At 52.3% G+C, this 18,499-nt stretch overlaps 4 protein-coding genes across 4 annotated transcripts; 2 read left to right on the top strand and 2 right to left on the bottom strand.

Moving 5' to 3' along the window:
* Window positions 1-998: 998 nt before the first annotated feature.
* AKAW2_20587S (CORVET complex membrane-binding subunit VPS8) lies at window positions 999-5,879 on the bottom strand (the record flags this gene model as incomplete). Its single annotated transcript, XM_041685316.1, has 3 exons — window positions 999-5,017; window positions 5,075-5,510; window positions 5,562-5,879. The coding sequence occupies 3 exons, from the start codon at window positions 5,877-5,879 to the stop codon at window positions 999-1,001; spliced, it is 4,773 nt and encodes a 1,590-aa protein (XP_041539413.1).
* Window positions 5,880-7,601: 1,722 nt separating this feature from the next.
* AKAW2_20586A (uncharacterized protein) lies at window positions 7,602-8,568 on the top strand (the record flags this gene model as incomplete). Its single annotated transcript, XM_041685315.1, has 2 exons — window positions 7,602-8,151; window positions 8,207-8,568. The coding sequence occupies 2 exons, from the start codon at window positions 7,602-7,604 to the stop codon at window positions 8,566-8,568; spliced, it is 912 nt and encodes a 303-aa protein (XP_041539412.1).
* A 273-nt stretch (window positions 8,569-8,841) lies between these two features.
* On the bottom strand, window positions 8,842-12,111 carry AKAW2_20585S (DEAD/DEAH box helicase; the record flags this gene model as incomplete). The annotated part of the gene is made up of 9 exons (XM_041685314.1): window positions 8,842-8,873; window positions 8,951-9,065; window positions 9,122-9,542; window positions 9,598-10,044; window positions 10,097-10,258; window positions 10,311-10,482; window positions 10,532-11,012; window positions 11,069-11,251; window positions 11,308-12,111. The coding sequence occupies 9 exons, from the start codon at window positions 12,109-12,111 to the stop codon at window positions 8,842-8,844; spliced, it is 2,817 nt and encodes a 938-aa protein (XP_041539411.1).
* A 4,943-nt stretch (window positions 12,112-17,054) lies between these two features.
* On the top strand, window positions 17,055-17,444 carry AKAW2_20584A (uncharacterized protein; the record flags this gene model as incomplete). The annotated part of the gene is made up of 1 exon (XM_041685313.1): window positions 17,055-17,444. The coding sequence occupies one exon, from the start codon at window positions 17,055-17,057 to the stop codon at window positions 17,442-17,444; it is 390 nt and encodes a 129-aa protein (XP_041539410.1).
* Between the last annotated feature and the right edge of the window lie 1,055 nt (window positions 17,445-18,499).

Here is an 18,499-nt window from a genome sequence, read left to right as displayed (position 1 = left end):
GAAAAGAAGTAGATATTTATATATGAATGCGTATAATGGGTTAGTATGCGAGATCTAAGGAATGGAGCCGCAGCTCAATCGTAGCAGCTGCTGCAGAAATAGGTAAAGGAATGTTGGTCTAGAGACGAGGTATCTGAATTCGTCGAGCCATGGCCGTGAACAGGATTATATATGGCGCGACGCGCAAGAGAGAGACAGAGAGCGTAGAAAGTTTAGTTAAGAGAGAGAGGAGTGTAGAGACAAACGCCGAGATAGGGGGCCCTCGGGCCTCCCCTCCGGGTCTGGTCAAGCCTTTCAAACACAGACACTAACGATTCTGAGTGGCGCCGACTATGAACAATCCACAGCCAGCCCACCGGACCAGAGCGCAGGACCAGTCGACCAGCTGCGAGGCCCATGTGGATTGAATGATTGAATGATTGATTGATTGATTCGAGACCGTTAATTAATCCGCGGGCCAATATAGGGCATGAAAACGGGTAAGCTAGAGAATCAAATGCGCCAGTGACAGGCGATCGGGCACATTCCGGAGTCGAGGGTTTGGCCAATAAAGGCGTGTAGAACACCATTTCGAATGAAAGTTGCTGCAGGCTGGGCGTCTAGTCAAACCGCGCGGAGGATGAAGATCAGCCCCGAGATGGGAAGGATTCCGCAAGCAGATGTAGGCTTGCAGCCCATAACCCGAGATTAGGACAGGGCCACGCGATGCATCGGAAAGCCCAATCAAGAGGGCCTGACAGGGTGGAAAATTGGAAATAGCCGGCAGCATCAGCAGATGAAATCCCCGCCCGGATGCAGCAACTGGAATGCCACTCACCAACGTTATTTTGTTTTCTGTCACTTCGAATGGCCTTTTGACAGCTCGCGGGAATTTGCCTCCCTGGGTCAGCCGATCCTGTGAGATTCATCAAGATGCAGAAAAAATCAGACTAAGACAATAAGGAGATAGTACAGATGAAGGTAAAGAATTAGAAGAAAATGCTATTAGGACATCGTCGTCACGCTGCCATCGCTGGTTCATTATGTACAGGACACATCGGGCATGCCAACAACTCCTCCCACTCCGATCCTCCTCGGTGAAACGGTCCTCCACGATGCTGATGCTGATACTGATGATGATGTCGGTGCTGGGGATGCGCAGCGTGCGCAGTAGTCGAAGAGTCAACCTCCAACAGACATCGCCGGTGGTACAGATGCCGGCAGGAAAAGATCACGACCGGCCCAGCAGCCACCGTCGCGTTCTCGCCATTCACACCCTCACCATCTGCTGCGGCCGCATGCCCATCCATCAGCGGGAGCGGCTGACCTGCATCGGCGGCCTTGCCCTTCCCCCGCGCGGTCGCCGGATCATGCTGTGCATGAAGTCGTTTCTGGAGACGCTGCTCGTGCGTCTTTTCCTGTTTCTGCTCCCACGCCTGCCAATACTGGGGTCCAACCCCAGGTCCCCAGATGCGCTGCCGGCAGATTTCACAGACCTGCCCGCGTGGTCGCCATCCCCGCTGCCGTAGTCGCGTCACCTCGTCCACATGCACAAACAGGTCCCGGTCCAGCATGCCGTTAGCCAGTGCTAATAAGGATTTCTCATACGTGTAAGCCGAGAATATTGATGCCAGTACCGCCCGTAGTTCCAACAGGGAGGGCGACCAGCTGGCCGCCCGCGTGAGGAACGCCCGCAGAATGCGGAGAAAGCTCACGTCGCTCCGCTCGCTGCTTGATGATCCACCAACCCGCACCGTGCTGGACAGCAGCGACGTGAACACCTGCTGCACCAGGGCGCGGAACGCCGACATCAAGTGGCTGGTTGCCGGAGTCACTGGGGCTGTACGCTCTTGCTGCACCAAGCCAAACACGCTGCTGGCCGTCCGCACGACGGCCTCGATAAAATCTAGCCAAAGGCTTTCGTCGAAGGAGAGAGGTTGCTCCAGATTACCCTTACCCGTGCCATTCCATTCCACCGCACGTGAATTCTTCGCCGTCTTGCTTTGCCCCTGGCAAAGCCAGGTTCCCACTCGCGTAAACTTGTCAAGGGACTCAACGAGATGGTCGATCGCCTCCGTCGTACTGGTGGAGTCGGGGCTATCGTGCAGGTTCTGTAGAATGCCTACCAGCCCTGACTCAAGAGTCCCCAGGTGTGTGATGAGACGATCCATCGCGGCCCGCACTTGACCTTGTCGAGCCAGCAGTATCACGGCCGCATCCACCACCCCACTCTCCTCCATGGATGGCAGCAGTTCCTCCAGCCGGACGTCTCCGACCCGTAGATCATCTACAAAGTCGGCAACGCGAGACGGGTTATACTTGCAGAGCAGCTGCACATATCGCTCGACCATCCAGTTCTCGATGGGCTTGCCCTGTCGTCCCTCCGCCACAGACTGCAAAGACATGCGCACCACAACGCCCAGGTACTGGTACTGCCGGCCAGTATCTTCTTTGAGGATGTCAAGGAAGGTCCCGTGGAGTTCCGGTGCGAGCCCATGCATCGTCTGGGCGGTCTTCTCCACATCGATGGCGACCAGCTGGCCAGCATGCTCTTTGACCACGTCGACAACATCACGTCGCTGTTTCTTACCTAGTCCTGAGCCAGGACGAAGGCAGTCATGGAGACAGGTAAAGATGGCCTCCTGCTCGTTCGGATCTTCAAGGTATGTGCGCACTAGCTCCGGGTACTGCTTTCCAGAGCGGTAGGTAGCTTTCAGAATCCGGAAAAAGCGTGCTTCCTTGTAGAGCGGGATCATGCCCTGGACGTTGGGAGGATGATAGAAAGACAACAGGTACTCGGCGCTCAATTCGCAATCGTCGGCCATATCCAGGCTCGGATATCGGCACAGCCGCTCCAAGACCTGGTGAAGAGTGCTGCCCGGGAGGAGAATATATTGTGGATATTTAGGAAGGTTGCGCGCAAGGAACATGTCTAAATAAATGGTATCAGATGCGTCGAAGGACTGAGTCATAACCTGTAACAGAATGCTGATAAGATATTGTCGGTTAATGGACACTCCCCGGACAGGAGTCTCATCGGGTTCTTGCTCATTCAAAAAGCTGTCCTCAAACGCCTCGTTCATCATACTCATGAAACTGGATGTGTCGAATCGCAGCATGGCCTGGAGCTCGGGAAACGACCCGCCTGGCTGAGCTCGAGCCCCGGCTTTGGTGCCAGACGGTTTGCCAGAGAACAAGTAATCGTACAAGGTTGCTTTTGCTCGGGTCGCCTCGGCGTCGTCCATGTCTGCCCCGGTAGGATAGACACGCCCAGTAAGAACGAAGGAAAGATAAGGGAACATCTTCATCGCATTAGTATACCGCTTGAGCCCTTCTACTGACTCCCCATTAACGAGCGCCTCCGGTGTCGGAATGAGCTGCAAGAGCTCCTGCAACGGGCCCACGTAGTCTCCCAGGCAGCGGTTCCAGACGTAGATGAACGCGTCGTACAGATTATGATGCTTGCACAGCGAAGTGGTCTGGTCAATGTCCATCGTGGCGGTATCCAACAGGCAGATGATCTCTTCCAACCGGCTAACGCTGTGGTTCGTCGCGAAGTGATTGATCAGGGCCTTCACGGCAGTCGGAGGGAGAGAGCGGACGGTCCCGTCCACGATATACGGTTCGAGCGCATCCAGAAATATCCCGGGTGAGCCACTCTCCTCGTACCAGGTAAACACCTCGTCCCAAAGGAAGTCCTCCTCGGACATACAGACGCACGCCGCGATGGACACCTCGGCTAGTTTCTCAAGCTGTCCGTTCCCCAGTCTTCCGCTATTCGCTTCTGTATTCCGCCCAAAGGCATACTTCAGCGAAGCCGAGATCATTTCCAGGAGTTTCTCTCGAACCAATGGCTGCCTCAGTGCATCCTCCTCCGGTAATCCAATGGTCAGCTTCTCGGCGCTACCTTCATAGTATGATGTCGCCAGCTGGATCGCACCGATAAAGTCACCGGCTTCCATGAGGGCCAACAATCGATCCGCCCAGTTCGACAGGCTTCCGATCAGCATCTCGTTGAAGCCCAAGAGAAACAAGCGCCCTTTGTAAGAACGGAAGCTCATATAAAAGGCGTCTGCCACCACTCCATGCATCGATGTGTCCTCTTCATTGAACTGCTCGACCAAGTTATGCAGCTGCGCGGAGAACAAATCCACGTGGTAGATGTGCCGGTTGAGGAGGTCAACAGCCTCCGTAACACGCATGGTGTGGTCCTCCAGTATAAGCAACTGCTGTGTGATAGTGAGCACTGCCAGCACTGAGCGGCTCAGCCATTGCACGGCAACAATCGCCTCGTCGGCCTTCCATCGGCTCCTGGGTCTAAAGGATAGGCTTGGAGGGCGATCACGGCTCGGCGACTCGTCGGTTTCCACCTCCGAGACGTCCATAACCGTCAGCACATTGGACCAACAATATACAAGCTTCGTCTTGGAAATCTCCGAATCTTTGCCCTTGAGCCGGATGGCGGGGAACCAGGCAAGGGCTCCAGTCATGGCGCCGTGAGCTGTAACTTCTTTCGGACGGGGCGACTTGTGTTGTGTCTGTGCGATAGGCGTCGTCGAAACAATGACGAGGAGATACGGTGTAAGCATGGCGACCAAACCTAGCGAGTCGGTGGATTGCTCGACATTGCCGAGCGGGAGCGGCGAGAATGCCAGGACCGAGCTGGGCTTTCGCGGTCGGCTGCCTTCCGCGAAAACCTGAGGATAGCGACCCAAAATCCGAGTAGTCTTTACCGTCCGTCCCATTGCGCCCATTCCTCGAGTAGCAAGGTGTGAGAAGGCCATTCCGCGCTTATCTGCAGATACGAGTGCCGTCCGTCGCGTTCCCAGAAAGCCCACATGGATGACCGGCGCACCCGCGATATGGCCGTCCGATGTTCGAGTCTCGATCTGACTAGCAGGTATTGGGGGAATATGGAGGAAAGGCCGTGCTGACCGTGATATCTCCCAGGTAAATATGTCGCCCGAAGTGTGGCCTCCAGCAACCGTCGAGTGGTCTGCTGACAGCGCTAACGACGTGATCGCACCACATTCAATTGCTACATTGTGCCCAAGTCAGCAGTAGGGACCTAAGACGAGCTCAGTATCAGACGTACCCTTTGTCCCAAGTCCAATGATGGTCTTCAGGTTCTGCTGATAGTCAAATACCAGGATGATGCCCTTGGACGTACCAACCACGATGGACGTCGAAACGACCATGCAGGTGGGATGTCCAAAGTTCCGTTTACCAACTTCCGAGAATGCCTGCCCATTGAGCTTCCTCAATCTAGTCCATTGCACAACATCCCACGGGCCCAGAGGGGTGTCCGCGCCCGAGTCCACGGTCCCGGGCGATAGATGGCTAGTAAGGGAAGATTTTCGGGAGTGAATCTGGGCTAGAAATGGGGATGACGGTCGGAAACTGACTGGCGATGCAGAGGAGAGTCTTGACTGGAAACGACGATCGAAAGGGCGATGGGAAGGACTGGGGCTGAGGTGAGGAGAGCCGCGGAAGGCTAACGCGCTGCTGCTTCGCGACGATAGAACAGAGCCCTATTCTCATCAGCGGGGGGTCAGGGCGGGACAAACATGGTCGCGACCAACATGCAAAGAAGGGGTATCATCTGGCGTCGAGAGGGTCTCATCCATGCTACCGGGAGCGCCGGGCTGCCCGGACTGCGGCGAGGATGGCAGGTCGGTGGTATCGGCGTCAACAGGAGGGCTTGGTTTTCCCGAAACATGATTTTCGCTGGCTACGCCGGGGAGATCCTCCTCGATGTAAGCCATTGGGCCATGTTCCGGTGGTTGCTGAGCGTTGGCATGATCGGAGACGCCGTTGTGGGCGGGCGGGGAGTGTTCATCGTCTTCCTGGCCCAAGTCGAGCTCATCCTCTCGTGCCCAGTCATTACTGGTCTCGATCATGGAGCTCATCGGCGGGATGTTCGAATGACCATCGCTCCAACTGTCTAAGAGTAACAATGATCGCAAGGGGATGTTGAATGGAAGCTGTACGGTGAGGCGCCGATGGTCTCAACACTCGATGTCACGAAGCTCGAACGGGGCAATAAAAGTGGAGGCTGGCCGGGATCAACGGGGGGGCTGGATGTCAGGTTCAGGGCGGCGGCAGACACGGGGAGAGACCACGGCGAGGAGACGCACGAGCTTTTCAGGTAAGATAACTATGATGCCGAGTGGGGTGAGGAATGAGCTGGGGGAAGGAGTAGAGGCTGCGACGAGCTTGGGTTGAACTGGACTGGACTGGAGGACGCAATGGAGAAGGACCCGGCCAGGCAGAGACCAGGCAGAGATACAGAGATACCGGAGATACCCACCGGCGAAGGAGGAGTTGGTGTCGGGGTATCTTGGTACGGTTACCGTTACGCGATCTAGTCCTAATCCGGAAAGGGGGAGAAAGAAGTTGACCATGGATGCCTGGGTGCCTGGGAAGCATGAATGGCCATTGTCTCGATAAACTACAGATCAACAATGGAGTTGGACAGATACAGTACATTTCGTTTCTTGCTCCTTACATTTTGATATTCGGTGTACCTAACAAGTTCCACAAGACCCAGATATATCTCTTCTTGCGTGTGTGGACAGCAAAACAATTCTCTCACACGATTGATGCCTATACCACGTGGACGGTGTCGGTCGGAAGAGACATCCAATTCATCACTTCATCGGAGACGTCACATCCTCCCAGTTCCCAATACTTAATATTCCGCGCATTTATCGCTGGGATCGACTCTGTGGCTGAAGATTCAAGTGTTGCAAAGCCGAGGTAAACATGGGGGACCCTTGTCCATGCCTTAGGCATCTACCACCCCCAGACGAGGGAACTCTCCTCTCTGAGTTAGTTCAGCACCAGAAACACCTATCACAAAGGAAACAACATGAGATGGTGAGAATCACGGGATATCCTTTCCCCCTTACGTCCCATCATGAACCAACACGGTGCGTCGCTGTCAAGCTTCTGACCTGCATGGTGACGGGTTTCATGTGACAACAGTTCCTCTCTAATTTCCCCTCATCAGGTCCTTCTGAGGGAATGCAGGGAGAATGGTCATACATATCCCATCATGTTTCCAACAGTCAGCAATTACTCCCATCCAGCAACTTACAGTTAGCGCCCCCGAAGGCCAGGCTAAGGATCTGCCAATATATTCAACCGCCTGGCTCCGAACCAACCAGTCGTTGTCTCCTTTACAACCCCCCCGCTTGATTGGATTGCAGTAGCATGGTCAGCATTCACTAGTTCTGCGCTCGGGAAGTTAGCTCATGGGCTTAGAGCGTAGAGTAATATTGACTATTGACTGCTCTCCCGCCGGTCCTATCATGATGCTTGACCGTGATTGCCCTGTCGGTTGGTGTGCGGGTTGGGGTTATCACACTATCCCTCATCATCACCCGTGCAGGTCACAAGCTGGCAAATGGCTCCAACAAGCCACTACTGAATTCATCAGCCATGGTTGGCGCGGTCACTTTAGCAGAGGATGGGATATTGGGTGGACATCGTACAACAAGGGCCAGGGTATAAATAAAGCCGGCGCATTCCTCATTCATCGGCGTCCTCCCTGCCTGTTATGGCAGCGCCCCTGTCGAACACAGCAATAACTGCGTCTGAAAGACCTGAAACGCTCTTGTATGATGATGTTTCCCCCACCCATTCTCTTCGGCCTAGCGGTGGGCATAGCATACATTGTGCCAACCGTCGCGCAGTCTACCTGCAACGGCCAGGCTGACTACTGTGATCGCCGCTATTCCAATGTTACCCAGGTCGGCGCCCACGACAGCCCCTTCGTTGGATCGCTGCTCTCCGATAACCAAGATCTCAGTGTCACCCAGCAGCTGGACCTGGGAATCCGCTTCCTCCAGGGCCAGACCCACAAGTCTGCACTGGACGATACCATCCTCCTTTGCCACACGTCGTGCCTGCTGGAGGACGCGGGCAGCCTAGAATCATTCTTAACTACAATCAAAACCTGGATGGACAGCAACCCGGATGAGGTGGTGACCCTCCTTCTTACGAACGGTGATAGTTTATCGGTCTCACAGTTCGGCGATGTCTTCAACAGCTCCGGTATTTCAGACTATGCATTCGTGCCGAGTTCGTCTCCAAACACTTTGGCCATGGATGAATGGCCGAGCCTACGAGAACTGATCGGAAATGGCACGCGGTTGGTGTCTTTTCTTGGTAAGCAGTAGCCAGGCAGGCGTGTCCTGAGAGGCTTGTTTGACCAGATTTCCAGATTATGGCGCCGATACTTCGACCGTTCCATACATCCTCGACGAGTTTGCGTACTTCTTCGAGACCCCTTATGACGTGACGAATGCGACCTTTCCCGACTGCAGCATTGACCGGCCCGCTGGTGCGTCGGCCTCTGGACGGATGTATATTGTCAATCATTTTTTGGATGTCGACATCTTGGGGATTCTCATTCCCGATAAGGACCATGCATCCGACACCAACGCGGTGTCGGGGTCTGGGAGCATTGGAGCCCAGGCAGATCTGTGCTACTCCATATACAGCCGCTTGCCCAACTTCATCCTCCTGGATTTTGTCGATTTGGGTGAGCCGATTGCGGCTCAGAATCAACTGAATGGTATCTAGAACGCTTATTGTCATCCTTCCGAGCAGCGTGGCTCTGGATTTACCAACCTCATTAGCATGCTATGTAAATCTAGCAGTGTTCTATCAAGTATCTTACCATTCGGGTTATAATGAATCTGCCGTCCTGCTCATCTGTAAAGTCCAAATGAGGCCAGACCTCACACTGCCAGGGAAAGTATAGATCTATCGTTTAGACGAAGTCCTTTAGTCCAGAATGTCGAGCAGAGAGCGCCAAATCGCCCCACTTTAACTTCCAAGACACTTCGAAGTTGTTCACTCGTCTAATTCAATCTGCATCTCGCGTTCTGTTATAATTTTGGGATATCTAGGTTAGAAATGCCGGGCTGGAACAGTAGCAGGTAGCAGAATCTTCCATACGTACCCCAAATCCTGTTGGCCGACGCAATAATGACTTCTGCCTTAGCAAGCAACTTCTTCGCATAACGCTCGGCCTCCGCCGGGTGCAGCTGGTTTTTCTGGGTCTTCCGCGGGTTTACCTGTCATTTTTGATTAGCACAGCCTCATTACACTCTGCTATCAAAGCCTGTCATACCATCATAAGTATAGGGACAAGGTCCTTTGCATCAGCCTCTGCCAATGCTCTTAGATTGCGGAAACCATTTTCTCGGAGTAACCTGGCCGTCCATCCCTTCACGAAGGTAACCTGAGCCATTTCCAGCAGATCAGCGCGCGCCCCAGCCTCCAGACGATCTCGCATATGATCCAGGACTGCCGCAAGCATGCCCCAGTTCATTCGCTGGCAAAATTTCACTATACCCGCAGCAAAGCCATGACATTGTTGTGCCAAGGTTTGGACTGCTCCCCGCGGAATTCGATAGCGATTGGCTACTGCCGACAATGGCACTTCATTACTCAAGTCCCGAAGTTGAAAGGCCGTGTACGCTCTGCGATAAATTCTGGCCTGATTAATCTGTTCTGGCGTGTTCTCCTTGAGCGATGCCCCACTTTGCGCCCTGCGAAACCGTTAGCGCCTTCATGAACGATCAAAGGGGTTGTGAGGCAAAATACATCGTATTCACGAAACCTGGACTGACACCAACGAACTGCAATGCGCGTAGCCCACTCTCATCGAGGCTGTCCAGCTGATCGCGAAAGATAAGCCAATCGATCGGGGTGGCCATGGCTGCTTGCAGGGGCGTGAACAAGTAGAAGATGTGCATATCGCCATCCATAACGAATGCTTGCAACGCTCTTCTCAATTCCTCGTAAACAAAGAGACCATCTTCGGGCGCAAACGCCGAAGCCACTACCGCTTGGCCAAGTTGTGTTGATGAGTACGATTCGTCGTCGTTCAACTGTACAAGCCCCTCGGTGGCTAGTTCTTGCAGCGCGGAACCCATGATACCGTAAGCTACCCTTTTGTCCACCGTCAGGTACAGAAGGGTACATCTAACGTATTCCTTGATAGCATCGTGACCGGAGACAAGCCCGGTCGCAATAGCTTCCAATAGTGCCCTTGTGGGAGGTGAGCTATCCATTTCTCAGAAAAAAGGAGTTGAGAACTCACCTCTTGAGTCCCCTCTTCTCCGGGGCTAGGCAACTTTCGATGGCGGGCATTTCTGCTTCTAAGAGGTCGCAGACCGCTTGTAGGTCGCTATCTCCACATATCAGGTATGTCTCACCTGCCTCATCTTTCCCTTTGCGGCCAGCTCTTCCACACATCTGTCGCCTTCGCGGATATTAGCCGATAGCACACTATGTTCACTACAAAGGCACCTTACAGCATTGCGGGCCCTACAAGTTCCCTGCCCATGCGTGCTCCATTGATAATAACCCTCCGTGCAGGGAGATTGACTCCAGCCGCAAGACTGCAGGTCGCTATGAGTATACGCAAGACACCTTGGTCGTATGCCTGCGCTATCAGTTCGCGCTCCTCTGCTGTCATTCCTGCATCTATACGATAGCTTAGCATATGCGTGGAATCGATGCGAATGGTACTTACGGTGGAACCCTACTCCTCTCACTAGCGTCTTTTCGAGAACCGGGTCCAAGCCGCTAGGCAGGCTGCGTAGATCAGCAAGCAAATCTAAGCGCTTGCTGAGTTCATCTGTGTTCTCCGCAGGTGCTGGCATTGCTTCGCTTATAACAGCTGCTTGGATCTGGCACGTATGCCGACTACCGCAGAACACCAAGGCGCCATGCCCGGCGTCGGCTGTGTCGATTGCCAGAGCTACAGTCGAATTCGTCATGGGATTTGCAAGCTCGCGGAAGGTTGAGGGGCGAATAACACGATCTGGAGGCATGCATTCCATGAGAGTTGCGTTGGACATCGACTTTAGCTTAGAGATCGTTTGGAAAAGCTGCCTCGAGGTTGCTGCGGGATAGATTGCATTCTCATAAACCAGGTAATCATCAATCTGGATTGGTCGGTATGTCGACACAAAGTAAGCGGCATTCATCCACTCAGCAAGCATTTCTGTGTTCTTGGACTCGTCAGAAAAATAGCCTTAAGGCTTGCGAACCGAGTCTAAAATCATACCGATAGGGTGGCACTCATGCCAATGATTTGGGTCTTCTGTCGCAAGAGGAGTAGTTTGGTGACCATGAGTTCTAACAGATACCCGCGATGTTCATCATCCAGCATATGTAGCTCGTCCAAAACGACTACACCCAAGTCGCCAATGCTGCATTCTTCAATGGCGGAATTGATTAAAGAGTTCGCCTATGTGACAACTATCAGAGATGATTCGTGACCTCGAGGACAAAGAGATAACGCACCTTCTCAATTGTGCAGACAGCTATGTCCGTGTCTGCCCAGGATGCAGCAGTCCTGCTTCCACCATAGTACCCAGTGACACGGATTGATCGCTGGAGTTTGTTCCACCGGTTGTGGTACGGTTTTTCATTGGCTACTTGGTCATCAGCATCATGGGTGATTTTCTCGACATCCTGTACGATGCGTCTGAGCCACTTGAGCTTTTCCTGTACCAAGGCAACATAGGGAAGGACAAGGATAGCCTTGCGTCCGGGGTTCTCAATGATACGCTTAAGCATCAAAACATCGGCGACGAGAGACTTCCCCCCGCCCGTGGGGGCTGTGTAGACTAAATGTCGGTCGCCCTTGAGGAGGCCTGGCGCTAGAAGGCATGACGCCTGCCACTGGTAGATACTGCGAAGCCCAGCTGCGGCAAAGTTAGCCACCAGCCCTGGAGGCAAGCCATACGTGGGGTGATTCAAGGACAAATAAGGATTGTGTGCCGGGTCCTGGTCGGTAGGGAACACATTCAGCTGTTGACCACGACACGCCGGCGGCGTCTCAGCAACCGGATAGATGTCACTGGCGACCAGACGGGCCTTGGGAAGGATGAACGAGGGGCGGATAAAATCTACCGACCGGCCAACCGCACTAGAAAGAGTCGTAGGATGTCTGACTCCCACTGGCCTGTGATCATCGTCTGCAGTAGGGTCCGGGGGTCGCTTGTTTCCAGCCAATGGGACTACCTCGAACGTCCGCTGGCGGGCAATATCGACGGATGTCTGAAAGCCATAGGTCTGAAATGGCTGCCCAGGTGGTGCAGACATACCTGGGTCGACGTTTAGACCTCTGTACAGCTATGGCGGCTCTCGTGGGGCTCCCATACGCAATGAGATTCATGGAGAGTATAATATGGTCGGAGAGTGCCCAGGCAACATTGGAAGGATGGCTAATCCCGGCGGGACAAGAACTAGCTTGATATAAACGAAACACAACAGAAATGAGAGGAATAGATATCCAAACGTGTTAAATACTCAGCCAGACCAGATATGATAGTACTGATGATGGTGATGATGGCAGCAACCATGCCAGAACCTTGGCGAGACCTGTTTGTGGTGATGATGGTTCTGGCAGGAACGCGGGTGCAACGCGCTCGTTTCGGGAAACTGCATCCCATCCAGTAACTAAGTAAAGATGTGGGTGACCCATCCGCCTCAGGCACCACACCCCCGATCTGCTTTCTCGGCGAGCCTAAGGCCGCTAGGTGGTATTTACGTACATTACATACTACATCCTGCAAAGCCTGATAGGCCCGACTTATTCTGCTGTGAAATGAGCAATGAATAAATAGCATAAATTTCATACTCCAGATATGATAACCCAATGATAATATCATAGTGACAATTATTATTGATAGTAGTAGGTGTGATGGGCTTTTTTATTTTTCTGTTCCCGTGCGGAAACGTTCCTGGATCGGCTCACCCGCTAATCGGAGCCCTGCTGATCCGCCAGTCGAAAGGAATGACTTACCCAACGGAGGTTGGTCGTGTGCTAGTCAATAGCGGCATGCATCTTCCGTGGGCAAGTGGCACTGGCCATATGGTGCCTAGCAGCGTCCCCGGATATGATAATTCCTCCCCGTACGAGCGAGGGACCTGAAGTAACGAGTCCGGCAGCCAAAATATCGGAAGCAGCAATATGGAATGAAGACAACGGCGATCACATTGATCACCCACGAATTTCGATCAGTCAGTAAGTAGGTGTCCAGTGTTCACTAACCCGGGCAATTCCACCCTGCGACCCAGTTGGGGGGCACAGACGTTAGAAAGAATCCAGCTGCCACGCTATTCCTTCTTGTCCCGCGCGCACTCTGCAGACTAAAGGTAGGTGAGTAAGCAAGGGTGGCCGGAGAAGAAGCCCGGCTATCAGAACCCAACATTTATTATTGATCGCTAGTTGAACTTCATGTTCACCCCCCTCTTTCATACATACCTTCCGACAAGCATCGGGATACTCTTCTGGGAGAGTGGGAACTGCATGAAACCTGCCTCCAAGAAACAAACTTTCACTATGGAACTTACCGCATTAATATGACAATATTTCTCTCTGAGCAGCACGATTGTCTCGTGCGGGCTGGCTGCCTGGGGTCACCTGACGATTAGGATCACAACAGCCTTTTGGCTACGGAAGAACTAAGGTAAGGCCAGGCAGCCTCCGACTCCATACGGAGTGCTAAAATGCGGACCTGCGCAACACGAGTCTGGCTTACCGAGTATTACTTTTTTCTCATTATTGACACGCCCCTTCATGGGTTGGTTCATGTGCGCCCTCTCCTCACATCCCGCGTTGCGAGCCTCTTGTGTACAGTCATCATCCCCGTGAACCTACCATGCTATGTATAATAGTGGATTGCCGTGGACATCCAACTTAACAGCTCAAGTTGTTTCCTGGGAATGCTCTGGCTCAGCTCTATCTACACTGTACATGGTCGTTTACGCTGAAGTGGCCAGAGTGTCCCAGATAGACGGATACCTCGGGCCAAAGTGCCATTCTTCTTCAGCATTATTGAACCGGAGGGCTATGGGCCCGGAAAAGAAAAGGAAGGGTGAAAAAAGGAAAAGAAACGAGGGAAAAAAAGAGCAAAGAGGGAAGAAGCCCACACCCCCCAAGTGATCCACCCACATGTGGCCACTCACGCTTGAGCAGACTTGATCAGACTTACATTCCCCGTACACCGTATCATCATTATTCATGACAATTAGGCGGGTGGTTCTTCCTCACACCTTTACGAGTTTTGTTTTGAGCAATTTGCAGTGCTCTTATTTGAAGAATTCAGCGCAATAACTCAGCTATCACATATTAAGTCCACGGGGGCTTACCTGAGTTGAACCTGATCTTGTTGTTCATGTGTACATCGTAACACATTAGTTCGTTCCTTCCTAGGGCCCTCTGCAGGCACTAGTCAGTTCCGAGGTGCCAGACTCCTTCATACCGTCCCCATCACAGTAGCGCGCTCTTTAGCATCGGACGATCGAGTCACTTTGCCGCGTCTACACCTTACACGTTTTGGACGGTCGGTTGGGTTAAGTAGAGGCAGCCGAGCATTATAATTGGGGGTTGTGTTTCCGGTCATCAGATGATGATCATGAGGAATTAAATCACTGGGACCTTCAAACTGTAAATCCCCAATGTCTCTGGTTCAAGGATCGACTGCGATTTAATTTAGCCCCCCAGGTATCGACAACTATTTTATCGATTCTAGTAAGACGTGAGCGAGTCGTGACAGGATGGTGCGTCCGGCTTGGTACTACACTGTAGTAGCTGTCGGTTTTGGCATTTGAAACACCAGAGCCGACCAACCCCGGTCAATCTACCTTTGACGGGGAAAGACTATCATCTCCAAGCCACTAGACCATCCACCGTACCTAGTTATTGCTTGCTATTCGAATACCAGGTCCTATCTGAAGATACCATCAATACTTGGTACGGAAACCACTTTATGGCCACCTCTCAGATGCGGGGTGCAAACCATTTCCATGTTGCTTGGGTTAAAGGAAGGGTAAGTGCCAGCCTTGCTGAAGGCTGTAATGTGGCAACAGAATCAGGACGTCCAGCGCGGCAACCCAAGTCGCAGTCTCATTGGACCAGGTTGACTGGCGGTTTCTGATCTCAGGAGTTTCCAAGGTCCGTTGGTCGCCCGGAGACCTGGGATGCCTTCCTGCTGGGCTTATCGGGGTGATGGTGATGATGTAACTTAGGCCGGCTTCAAATTGATCGACCTCGTAAAGTACGGGAATAGTGATTATCATTCCTCCAGGCACTTGGGGAGATCCAGATGATTGGGACAGAATTCCCCGGAGCACTGGTCATCATCCGAAATATCTACCTAACCTGCTGCCATCCGGCCGGAACGTCCCTTCGGATGAGCCAAGACAATCGAAAAGAAAAAAAATTCCTCGCACCCAAACGATCCGCCGTCGCGGGGGAGATCCATAGTGAACCATGAGATAAGGAGTAAGTACCTTACTACTTTAAGGAGTTGTTGGCTTGCTAGAATTAGGAAAGGCGAGTTGATGTGGTATTATTATTATTATTATACCCTAGACCAGGCGCTAAGGGTTGGGCCAAGTTCCCGCTCTGGTGGACGGGTTACTGTTATCATCACCTCATCGCCGCAGCTGGACCACATGCGCCCACTTCTGCTTCTTTTGCAGCACAGTGACAACCGCCGTCATCTGGATATCATTTCCCCCTCTCCCGCGCGGTCTTGAACGGCTTGTCCCGGCAAGACTGGCCTCGCAGGCTAGGATTACACGAAAGTGATAGGAGTAAATTTCCGCACCGGAGGGATGGGGCCGTCAGTTCAGTGGCCGAGAGTGGGTAGGTTCACATAAGAAGGCCCCGGGCCTGCCTGAGGATCGACTTTGTGTCGCTGCTAATCACCACTAGTCAATTAGCATTGCAGGTCGAAGGGAGCCATGGAACTGGCACCCTCCCTCCCTCACCCTTTTCAGTCTTGTCGCTGAACCGAGTTTTCGGTTGTCCGCCTAAGCTAAAATGGCTTAGCATTTCCAGCACGTATCCATGCCTCCAGTCTCCGGTCGTACAGGACCACTTCTTTGCGCCAACTTGCCCCTCCCCTTCCTTTAGGTCAGTCAGTAAGAAACCACCCCCGGGAAAATCTCTCTCAGCATGGACCGTCGGTCCAAACTCAAAGACGGTGAAAAAGGCGAGTCCGGTACCATGTTTTAACCTCGATCGCCTTCTGGCTGGCCACCTGCTTGCTAATTACCGTCGAGTCGCCTCTGCTGCTGATGTAGTAAATGCTCTCCGCCTACGAGATTTCATACATGATGCTGCTGCTGCTGCTGCTGCCACTAACACCATACATCAGCCGCTATATTTAAAGCAACTAATCTGTTTTAGACAAAAAATTCATTCAAGTTCATGCGATTTCATTTCCGATGTATATTGTTGGTATCTTATCTTTTCTATACAACTCCACGGAGTGATTCACCAACTTTGGAGGAGGGGGTTGGGTGTTCTGCAAATAGGAGGCCCTGATTAGTACGTAGTTCCAGAACCACCCCGTAACAATGCGGTATCACTGCCACGAACTACCTCCCATACCATGCCTTTACTCTCCAACAATCCCCCGCCCACTTTCCAGCTCGAGATCATACATGACATGGTTCAAAGATAATCGTTCTCCATATACATAGAAGGAATAAAAAAAAGGGAAAGGGGGGGGGAAAGAACTGCGAGAAGAAGAACCTTGAATCTTTTCTTTACTTGTCCAGCCGACCCTGCTCCTGGTTACGATGCTGACGCCGTTTCCGTTGTCCTAGACTGAAACAGACGATATCCGCTGCGCCTTCGATGGCATGGATGGGTCCATCTGTCCACTCGGCACTCACTGCACAAGGACTTGGCGCTCTGGATTTCAGATCCAACGCGCATGCGCTGCCCTACGTGACAACATTCCTGCCACAGATTCGACATGCCCTCTCGCTGGTTCTCCTGGCCACGCCTCATCTCCTACCTGCAGTGTCTTTTTCCCATGCTGTCCATCTTACTTCAACTGTGTATTGACTGCCCGAATGTAAGTAATAATGGAGGGAAGGAGAAGGACATGCATAGATCCAGAGCATAATAATGAATGAATGAATGAAAATGAATGACTGCATGACTGGATATGCGGATGAGTGAAATATGAATGAATGCAAAGATCGTTTGACCCGTCTTTATCATTATTGTTATTCTTATTATTATGATTATTATTATCATTTCTCTTGATCATTTTCCTTCGGTTCTCTCCCCCCCGTTGCCCTTCTCCCCTTTGTCCGTCCCATCTCCTCTTGCTCTTGATTATTTTTATTTTTCTTTTCAATTTTACCCTTTTTCCTTTTTACTTCCATTTTTCCCCTGCTGCTTAATTTTAGGTTTCCAGGTCCCTCCCCCATTCCCCTTCCCTTCCATTCCCATTACCCTCTCCCTCTCTTTCTTTTCTCCCCCCGTTCTTCAATCGCCATGGCCCCTCTCTCCCGATATCATCATCATTCTTTCGCATTCGGGTCTTTCGGCCCACACAATCCCTTTCTCTCTCTTCCCCCCTCCCAAGGGCCAGCGACTAATATCCGAGGGAGAGATCTTTTACTAGTACGAAAGTGAATCCACTTAAAACCCAGCGTCCCGACGTAGATCACCCAACGGGTCAAACACGCCGCCGCCTGGACGAGCAAGGGGAGCAAGGTGCTATAAAAATAAATCCCGAAGCCCAGACACGGATATCCATTCATACATACATCCAGACAACCATGCATCCCACATAACACATCCATTGTAGACTGTTGGAGTAGGTCAAACTTATAGATATTTTCTGGAAAGAGTGGGAGGCAAAAAGTAAAGCGAGCGAAGGGAGGGAAACCTGAGTACTGTCCGAGCTAGGTATCAAGGCCGGTTGGAGCCAGCATGAGTAGAAATGGCCGGGATGGGGATGTGCAGATAGGACGAAGAGCCGATAGAGCAGGTTATGCGCCAGAGAGGAAAAGCGAGAGGGAGGAAGGGAAAGCAACTATTCATCTGGTTCATGGGAGTGGATGGAGGATCCGTCATATTAACACATCGGGACTAGGGGCGAGGACGTGGACTGGTCGGGATCCTCGACGGCTTTCCTGATTCTTTCTGGTCTCTGTCTCTCGCGCGCGCTCTCTCTCGCTTTCTCGCTTTCTTCCTCTTCCACTCCTACTACTACTTGCTGCTGTTGCATTTCTATTTGCCTGTCCTTTTCCCTTTCTGATTTTTGACTCGCGTTTCCTTCCGGGTCACGAAAGAACCGCCAGTTTGGTTACTATTGCTGCTGGCTGCTATCTTCGCCTCCCCTCTCTTTCTCTCTGTCTCTCTCCGACATTCACACCCATCCATCCATCCATCCTTCTTCTTCTTCCCTCTTCCCTTTCTTCCCTCCCAATCCCTCCAAACTATCTATCTATCACCCCTCCCCCTTCCGATCAAACTACGCTTTCAAGACACAACTGCTTCTCTATTACTCCTACAATCCTCTCTCATCACAACGTCATCCCCCATCCCATCTGTATGGATTTGTGCTTTACTTCCATGCTTGGGTAGTCCCGGTCCAGCATACATCATTCTCCATCAATCAATCAATCAGGTCCCTACTAGTGCCGATTAAACGACGGCTCTTGTATCTAGCTT

Source organism: Aspergillus luchuensis, chromosome 2 (assembly GCF_016861625.1).
Source record: "Aspergillus luchuensis IFO 4308 DNA, chromosome 2, nearly complete sequence".
NCBI classification, from domain to species: domain Eukaryota; kingdom Fungi; phylum Ascomycota; class Eurotiomycetes; order Eurotiales; family Aspergillaceae; genus Aspergillus; species Aspergillus luchuensis.
This window is presented reverse-complemented; position numbering and strand designations above follow the sequence as displayed.